Genomic DNA, 9,512 nt, shown 5'->3' with positions numbered 1-9,512 from the left:
ATTCTTTATAAATATCTCAATAAATTTATCTTTTATTTTAAAATAAATATTAACACTTAGATTAATTAAAGTAGATATTATATAAACTTAATTATAAAAAATTATCTGCTTCTTCTCTTTAAGTACTTCCTAATATAGCTAAATCATTATAAAAAGTATATAAGGAGCTAAAATAGAAGCAGCTTAATTACTATATATAGGACTGCTAATATTAAATATAAATATATTTTATTATATTTTAAAATTAGCCTTTTAATAATTATAACAAACAGCTTATTAATATTTTAATAGTAATTAATAAGATACTTAAAAGATATATAACCTAGGTCTAAGTAGATTACTTCTTAGAAAAAAGTCTCCTAAGAAATTAATTATAGAAGATAGCAGTATATTTATTTTAAAGATTAAATTTACTTAGCTATAGAAATCACAAGCTAGATATTTTATATATATTATATACTCATAATTTAAATTTTTAATATAAAAAGTAATCTATAATATTATTTAAAATAATTATAAATATAAAATAAGAAAGTAAATCAATAAGTTAAATATATAGAAACTTTATATTTAATAATATATATTAAACTTTTATTAGCAAGATAGATTATTAAGTAAAGAAGTAGTTTATTTTATTATAATATCTTATTTATTATTAACTAAGAACTAAGTTAATTAGAAATAATTAGTTAAATATCTAACTAATTAACCCCTATTAATTAGCTTACTAATTACTTATAATAATAAATTATCTTAGTAAAATTTCTTCTAAATAATTATCTTTAATTAAACAAATATAATATTCTTATATAAGAAATAAAAAAGAATTTTTTATATTATATATAAGAGAAGCAAAGAAGTAAAAAAGAGTTCTAGAATCCTTTTTACTTCTCTTTATTAAGATCTTAAGTTTATCTATTTACTAATAGAGGTATTTTTATACTATTAATATAATTATTATAGAAGGTTTTAATTGATTTGCACTTATATTATTACATAATCTTTATACATTATAGAATTTAGACTATAGTTCATAGTAAAATATAAGTTATGTATAAAATTCATTTTGGTAAGGTTGTACGAATAGGCTGCCGTATCCATCTTTAAACGATGACTTCTTGCCACATTGGGATTCTCTGGCCGGCTTTCATATTCCTCATCTTCTGCATGAATATATTCGAAGAATTCATTAATATTTCTCAAATTTTTCAAATTGTAGCACGCCTCCACTGGACGTGCGTACCACGGCGCTGGCAAGTTAGCCGAATAACCAGCCAGCCTAAAAATGTTGGATAAGCTGTACAGCCAACCAACATTGAAGACGCCGTTAGTGTAATATGAGGCCCTCAGCGAGCGAGGCCCGAGTACAATGCTTGATTTATAATCTCTTCCTTGAAATTCGCAGCTCACTACGTAACTGTCAATGAAGCCAATTATTAACCGCGATTTTCACCCTCTAGAATTTGTCCGTGGTGTTGGATAGAGAAGGCATATTTATTGATCTCACATATTTTCCAGTTGCGAAGCGAATAAGGCAAACAAGCGAATTTGTGCAGGTAGGTAAGCAATATGCTTGAGCTAATCATTCATCCTGGCCCTAAAACCCAAGCGATTGAATCGCCAATACCGGTCCCCAATGACGACCAGGTCGTCATCAAAGTCATAGTATCGGGCAGTAATCCCAAGGACTGGAAGCGGCCAGAGTGGTCAGACGTGCACATCAACCAAGGTGACGATATTGCTGGAATTGTCCACGCAGTGGGCAAAAATGTCAGCGAGTTCAAGGTACAAACATCCAACGATAAAATTATTTTGGGAAGGTCCTCGTGACAATAATCATTTGTAGTGGTCTATATACCACATAGTGAACGCATAGCTAACGCCAACAGCCGGGCGATAGAGTTGCGGCCTTTCATGAGATCATGCAGCCTGGAGGCAGTTACGCAGAGTACGCTTTGGCGTGGGCATCGACTACGTTTCATATACCCCAAAAGACGTGGTTTGAAGGTTGGTCTGTCTGATGTAAATGCTAGGGTTATTTACATCTAAAATTGTCGTTAATACCAGCTATATATAGAGGCAGCAACGATTCCGTGAGACTCACAGTTGTACAATCATTTCTGCCTCTGGTGCCTTTCTAACATTGACGCATTAGGCTTGCAGCGATGACCGCAGCTTTAGGCGTCTTCTCCCGTCGAACTACGTGGAATCTTTAATTGACCGTTCTAAAGGCGACATAATTGTCGACTATCGCCTTGGTGCAGACTCTCTGGTAGATCAGATACAAAGCTTTCTTCGAAAGCACAACTTTGAGAAGTTACAACACGTCTTCGATGCGGTTTGTGATCATGGAAGTCTCAAGAATATTCTACATGTTCTCGACCAAGAGCACGGAATAGTCGCGTGTGTTTTACCCCAGGCCGACTACCAGTTATCTTCTCTCTCCCCGGGGGTCAAGCTCTTGCAAACAAATGTTCGGAGTGTGCATGGCCAGCCAGGAAGTTTTCCCGGCGATCCAGATTTTGGGTTCGTTTACTTCAGGTATTTTTCCAGGGGTTTGACAGAGGGCTGGTTCTCAGGTCATCCCTACGAGGTTCGAGAGAATGGGTTGGACGGAGTTGAAGGCGCGTTGAGAGATCTGAAGGAAGGAAAGGCTAGCGCTGTGAAGTATGTCTTTCGTGTTGAGGATACACCGGCATTGAAGAAATAGGGTCAAGATTGCGGAGATCTGACAACTAATAACGGTACAATCTGTGTATACGAAATCTAGACTTGTCTACAAATGTAGCCGTAACCTGAAGCCATACGTACCGAGCATTCAATATCCGTTGATTTCACGGTTGACTTCAGGCACAATGATATCATGTTCAAGGTACATGAATATCTAGCGTCCCACCTCCATCTTTAAGTATTCATATATTCGAAATGCTACAAGAATTCATTCGTGACTTTTTATACCTCGATATCCTTATCGGTGCGTGTCTCCACAGTGCAGTTAAATAATTGGCTATACCGCAGTACGCTACTCCTAGTGAAGTATAGACAACCCACTTGCTCATTTTTGGCCAATAAGGACTCTTTTCGGTCTAATACCATGCCCCATATATATATTCTTTGGTATATATACGTCGCCTCGCCCTACCCTGATAGTCTCGTTCCCGAGCACCGGATTAGGTAGGAGATGGAAGTTCATGATAGGGGATTCGATCTAACAATCTGATTCTGAACAAGTAGAATTCACAAAAATAAACCAATGTCCAAATGTGAATGCTTAGAATCGTTAATAAACATTATAGAAATAAGGTGGGGTAACTCTGCGTTGTGTCAGATATACGCACGAAATATAAATTCAAGACTTATTCCTTGTCCCATAAAGATACATCCTTTGAATAGTGTCTATTTGAGCTCCTTTCCCCCCACTTGATCACAACTCCATCAATATGTTGGCTGAAATATGAGGAGTATTTGCCACAGCCACCCCCATCGCCTTGCGGAAGACCAATTGCGTAAATTTCATTTCCTCTCGACCTTTCCTTGTTGACAAGGACTGCGAGTGCAAGTGCCTGCGCAATAGAAAAGCTTCCTTCTTCTAAAATTGCGAGATCTGACAACTCACGTAGCCAGTTCTCCATCCATTGTCCGATGCAAGAATCATAGCACCGAGGAAGGCAAGCCATAAGAAGATTCGCTACTCCGATCGAATAGACATTCCTTTTTGCACATTCTCTCTTATCGAGACCCGCGACAATGCGACACAGGGTTCTCATCAAGAACGCGATTGTGTCACCTCTGGGCCTTGATTCAGCTTGTTTCGCAGCATGATGTTGAAGCCTGGTGAAACACCATGTACACTGCATAATGCGAGCAACAATATAGTAAGCGTAATTCGTCGCGTCATAATGTGAGCTGAAATGCATTCATCGAGTTTCCTCGACTTAGATTCCAAATAGCAATATATTCCTCAATCGTATTATAGGCAAGCCTTTGCATTTAATCTTGGTCTTCCCCAAGCTGCAAGAGGGCAATTGTGTTGATCCTTAAAGATTCACACATTATTGATGTTACTACCGTTCTTTTTGCATCGATGCAACGAACAATAGCAGCGGGGATGTCGTTGGTGCTAGGGCAATAGGAATGCAGGTTGTTTGGCACAACAAGGCCGGATTGGCACCATTGCCGGGCTCTTCACCTCTTGTTGAATCTCGATGTCTAGATGTTGCTCTGAAGGAATTTGTGTAAAGTGATCGATATAGTTAACAAGAGAAGAAGACAGGCAGTATGATTGGATGAATATTATTACAATGGATGGATGTAATTGGCTATTCTCCATCATAGCGGGTCAAGCCTAGTAAAAATAGACTCAAATAGTGCTTTTTGAAAACTTAGAGGGGCCAATCACAAACTCACCAAATGAGACACGTAATATGATTGGTTTATAGCCTCAGAGTTGGATAACATTCAGGGATATGCCTTCGAAAATAAGAGAAATCACTAAATAATGATCTCCTTGATTGCACATTACTCGTCATTTCCTCGACTATCATTGTATTGTGAGGCATTCTTGTTTTTGCTATATGTTCGGTTGCATCTAATTGGCCGGCCGGACAGGGATGCAAAAAGCAACGACCATGTTGCAAATTCTTCCGATAATATTGACCGTGCCACACAAGACCCTACTTGTACAAATCGTGCTTCATAGGCTTCTCGTTTTAATAACTTACAAGAGTTCTCGGTTTCAAAATTCATTGCTGAGGGGGATCGATGCAATGCATGTCACTATGGTAAGAGAACCACCTCCTCCTATATCTCGAAGAGTTTGTCGTGACTGATGAACCTTGGAAATATCTAGTGTAATCTTTACACAAGACTGATAACTCGCCATGCATGCAATACTGCAGCTTTGAGATGCATTTGTCTTTTCCAAGTCCCCCAAAAGTCTTCGATATCATTTCGGCGATGTCGTCTGTTTTCGTCTCGACTAGTGAATATGGCGCGGAATAAGAATTTGTTTACTGTTCAGGTGCAAGGACCGCTTACTAGTGACAAGGATAAAGTGGAAGCGATGCTGCGCTCACAACTGTGTAAAATTCCAAGCACCATTCAAAGTCTCAAGATCGAAGAGGATACTCCATCGGATTTGGAATGGTCCATCATCGGCGAGCACTTCTCTAATATCAGAGAGCTCGAGATGGATACAGGATATAACGAGGGATTCAACGATAGAAATCTGCCACTACATTGGCCTATTGAACGACTGTTGATATCCTCGGCCTGTGCAGAACGCGTACAAACCCGCTTTATCCTAGAGGGCAAAGTCAAGCACTTGACTCTACTGCTAACGTCGGGACTACGGTTTGAGGGGCCATCGAGCGAAGAATTACTGAGAGCTCATCATCAAGCTATTGACAGAGGGGAGAAAGAACCACGTTTTATGACACTACACAGAGGCACACCCGAAGAAAGGAAAATACAAGTATCTTTTCTTCCCGAACTCGTACTTGACTGGATGCATGATTACAACAGCAGATTTAGAACCACCAATGAGCGGACTGACTCTAGTCGTGGCGAGGTCCTGATCTCTGAGAAAATGGATCTGGGACGGCAAAAACTACTTCCAAAAGAAGTTTCTGTCAGTCTTGATAAATTGGAAACCCTAGAGAATGGCGCAATCGACACTTTTCATCGAATGACACTAGCCATTCCTCACGTTACCTTGAATGCGTCTATACTAAACCTTCGCTCCACAATTCGTCATGACCTGAGCTACACCAATGAGGAACTCTTCCCTCAGTTCCTTTGTCAGCTGGCTGAATTAAGGACATTAGTCCTGTCGGTTGGCGATATTTTCCAACGTTCTAGTCTACTACCGGAGCTATATCGACATTTCCCCCCAAACCTAACCACGTTAAGATTCAGAGGCCCCATTTCATTGGTTCAGTCAAATCAGTGGGACAATTGGTTACAAACGTTCGGATCATCAGACTATCTGCCGAATCTCAAGACATTGAGTTTCGTTCTAGATTTGCATTATGAGGACAAACGTCGGAGACCTGTTGATGCCCCTGATAAAATGTTACACGATGCTCGTTTGGCATGTGAAGAAATCTATACTGTCATGCGACGCAAAGGTGTCAGTGTTGAGCCTTTCTATGATCAATGGTCCGAGCGAGTAGAGAGTTTCAAACAACTAGATACACGATGGATTTAACTCATGTCGAAAGAGGATATTCATGCTGTCCTGCCAGCATGAACGAGACCCTGTCCTCATCGCTCTCCTATCAATTGTATAGTATCTGGATACCCCCCTCTTGAAAAGATTCGGCTTTTTTATCGTTATCTCTTTTGAGAGTCAGTTTCTCTAAGTCGTACCTGCTTAGCGATGTAAGATTAGTAAACCAAACTTTTAAAGTGCGTTGTATACTGAAGGGATTATTCGATTTTTCCAGGACACGTCTGTGGAGTGCAATAAGAACACAGCTGGAGTTCCTCAAAATAATCTGCCCAATAAGCAAAAACTTTCTCACACCCACATTCGTATTGCATGTTGTTCTCGGACGATACTTTTCAAGAGTATAAGCCTAAGTGTCTAGGTTACACTGAAAGTAGCTATTAACTGCGCTGCATGGCCACGGGTTTAGCAGGTGATGATGCCAAAAGGAGTTCATTGACTGAGCCTTCCTGCGAGCAGATGCATACTAGACTGGTTCAAAATTTTAGTCTTGCAGTAATAAATCCCCCTGTTTACGTGACATGTTACGAACTACACTTCTTGCATATGTAGGGCATTACAACTTACTTACTCTTCAAATTGTGATTATACTTGCATTCCGCCAGATCGACCTGGTCAACCTAATGAAGCTTCGAAGAAGGAAATTTACGCAGTCGAACTATTTTCCTTTCGAGCTGATTTTGTGACTTATCAGAGGCCGGTTTTCTTTTTCATAAAGATGAATTTCGGCATTGATCGACCTAGCATGATATTGAAACAGTACCGCCAGGCGCATAAATGCGTGACAAATGCTTTGGTATCGCTCAAAGCAACAATTGCCATATCATAGCTAACAAAGCGTGCCAAAACAGTATGCTTGCATAAGAATATAACGCGTGAGAGGTCATCTAGCTAGTTGATTGTGCCCATCAAGCATGAGAAAGCATGTCAATCACAATGACTATACCTTCTATGCAGGCTACTGCACACTTTATTCCTTGCAATGTGAGAAATTTTTTCCGATGAACGACGCCACCCCCGCTTCATAGAGCCATATACAAGCTCAGTTCAACCAACTTTCTGTGTAGTAATTAAAGTACGCAGACTTTGTAACTCTCGTAGGCTACAAGCGGTAAGGAAGAACCGAGCGACATAATAGCCAAATGATTATGGACCTTGAAAGTTCAAGGTTCAAGGTAGTCTATCTACTCTAAAAACTATATGATCACACACTATGCAGCCAGTCGCTTTTCTTACGCGGTTTGGCAATGTTACTGTTAGGGTCTCTATGACTTGGCTGGACTGTAGAGACCTACATGAACTATGCATGTGCATTGTCTGCAGAGGCTGACTGAATCAAACCTGTATGTCTTGCCGAATTGCTTTTTTCCCGGTGTTATTGTCGGCTGACCCTTGGAAAAAGAAAACAAAGATAATTGTTGGGCTCTCGTGTTTATAGTGACTAACCGCTACTCTAACGTGCCTTCTACAGTTGGGAATTGTTACCAAGCTAGACATTATAAATAAGGGAATATTGCCCACCATCGACGGCATTTACATAGCAATCATAATAGCATATATAACATATATAGCTTTTCGAGGGATCAACTACCTAAGCATTACAAACTAAAACCATGATGGATCTGTCTCACTATCTAACTTTAACTCTTACTACTTTGATCTTAACTGTCTATCCCAATGTTGCCACCGCGACCTGCTCGTGTTTATCTGATGCTGTATCATCAATCAGCGCAGATTCCTCCGCTGCTGCTTTCTGTTCTCAGTATGTTACTACCATCTGGGACTCAACGACCATTACAACACCCCTAGCAACCACGATCAGAACTCAGACTGTTTCTGCTTTGATCACAGTGACCACAACTGTCCTGAATGTAGGCAGTACAGTGAGTATTTGCTTCCACTGTCAAGCTAAGTGTCTTATAATTGACAACTTCGTGCAGACAACGACCCTCACCGAGACGGTTCCAATCCCATATGTATGTAGCGCGATTTTTGCAATTGGCTTTTGTCTCTGACTATTAAATACAGATATCCACAGTAACAACAACAGTTACTTCACCTACCACCGAATGCTACACGGGCACTTTATTTGGAACCCAAGAGGCTCCGATTGTCACCCCAGCAGCCAGAGGCCTAGAGGCGAGGCAGATAATATCAGAAACCCCACATATCATTCTGCCTACGCCTCCTTTAATACTCTCGCTGGAAGATTCACTCATCTCTTCTGCATGTGAATGTTTTCTTGGACCCTCTGCTACAGTTACGGAAACAATAACGGATATTGTGGGCTCTGGAACATTAACGGCCACTGTTGATTATACCACGATTCCAACTACAACTGCGTGAGTGACGAAGGCCTATTGGCTCAAAAAATCTCTAATAGATAAATAGCTACATTGCATTAGTTACAACGTGGACAGATATAGTAGTGATCACTTCATCTACTGCCACTGCCACCAACACAGCTACCACCACAGCCTACACTCCTGTCCCTACGAATACCCAGCACGGGCTAAACTGGTACTATTATACCAGTCCTTACGCATTTGCGGGCACTATACCATTCGATCCGCAATACTTTAATAGTCCTAACTACAATTTCAGTGGCTATATTGAGAACGTCAACGAGTTCCACACTGGTTCAACATATTCCACGTCCAGTACAAACTATACATGCAACGCACCAGTGCCTGCCGGCGAGGATTGTGGCTACGTTGTCGTTATCTTCCAGGGATATTTATGGGCTAGAGACGGTCCAGGTAATCACATATTAAGCAGCAGTGACGCTTCTGATAATGCATTTTTAGTTTGGCATGGGCAAAATGCATACAGTAACTATCAGAACACAAACTACGATTACCAAGCAACTTACCCTAGTACGACAGGAAGTGTCACTATCGATGTTGGCACCGGTGATCTGATACCTATTACTATGCTATGGGCCAATGGAGGGGGCCCCGGTCAAGTTGTACTTACCATCACTAACCCTGCTGGCACGACCTACTCTGACACTACTGGGTTCTTCGTTCCAGCTAATAGTACTTGCCCCGGGTACAGCAATCCCTTCTCTCCATAAGCTAAGGGAATATCTTAGAAGTGCATGCAATGCAAAAACCGCGTGCATTGTACTTCATAAGGGACCAGGGACAGGCGACAACACCTTACATCGGATTTAACACATAGTTACAATATCTTATCTACGGAACTTCCTTCTGTACAAGTTCTCTTCTTTGCCTGTATGATACCTGTTCTATTAAGTTTCATGTTAATCTAAATCCCTCCT

The 9,512-nt window shown here is 40.4% G+C and overlaps 3 protein-coding genes across 3 annotated transcripts, besides 1 other annotated feature; all 3 read left to right on the top strand.

The window, feature by feature from the left end:
• Positions 1–1,096: part of a repeat region (Identified by RepeatMasker using a combination of RepBase library and repeat library created with RepeatScout) that runs on past the window's edge.
• A 473-nt stretch (positions 1,097–1,569) lies between these two features.
• UA08_09330 (hypothetical protein) lies at positions 1,570–2,710 on the top strand (the record flags this gene model as incomplete). Its single annotated transcript, XM_020265261.1, has 3 exons — positions 1,570–1,785; positions 1,890–2,007; positions 2,232–2,710. The coding sequence occupies 3 exons, from the start codon at positions 1,570–1,572 to the stop codon at positions 2,708–2,710; spliced, it is 813 nt and encodes a 270-aa protein (XP_020115541.1).
• Positions 2,711–4,987: 2,277 nt separating this feature from the next.
• UA08_09329 (hypothetical protein) lies at positions 4,988–6,208 on the top strand (the record flags this gene model as incomplete). Its single annotated transcript, XM_020265260.1, has 1 exon — positions 4,988–6,208. One exon carries the CDS (start codon positions 4,988–4,990, stop codon positions 6,206–6,208), a length of 1,221 nt encoding a protein of 406 aa, XP_020115544.1.
• Positions 6,209–7,845: 1,637 nt separating this feature from the next.
• On the top strand, positions 7,846–9,305 carry UA08_09328 (hypothetical protein; the record flags this gene model as incomplete). Its single annotated transcript, XM_020265259.1, has 5 exons — positions 7,846–8,112; positions 8,170–8,205; positions 8,258–8,571; positions 8,621–8,988; positions 9,037–9,305. 5 exons carry the CDS (start codon positions 7,846–7,848, stop codon positions 9,303–9,305), a joined length of 1,254 nt encoding a protein of 417 aa, XP_020115545.1.
• Positions 9,306–9,512: the final 207 nt, after the last annotated feature.

The sequence above is a fragment of the Talaromyces atroroseus genome (genome assembly GCF_001907595.1).
Source record: "Talaromyces atroroseus strain IBT 11181 chromosome Unknown scaffold_20, whole genome shotgun sequence".
Lineage (NCBI taxonomy): Eukaryota > Fungi > Ascomycota > Eurotiomycetes > Eurotiales > Trichocomaceae > Talaromyces > Talaromyces atroroseus.
This window is presented reverse-complemented; position numbering and strand designations above follow the sequence as displayed.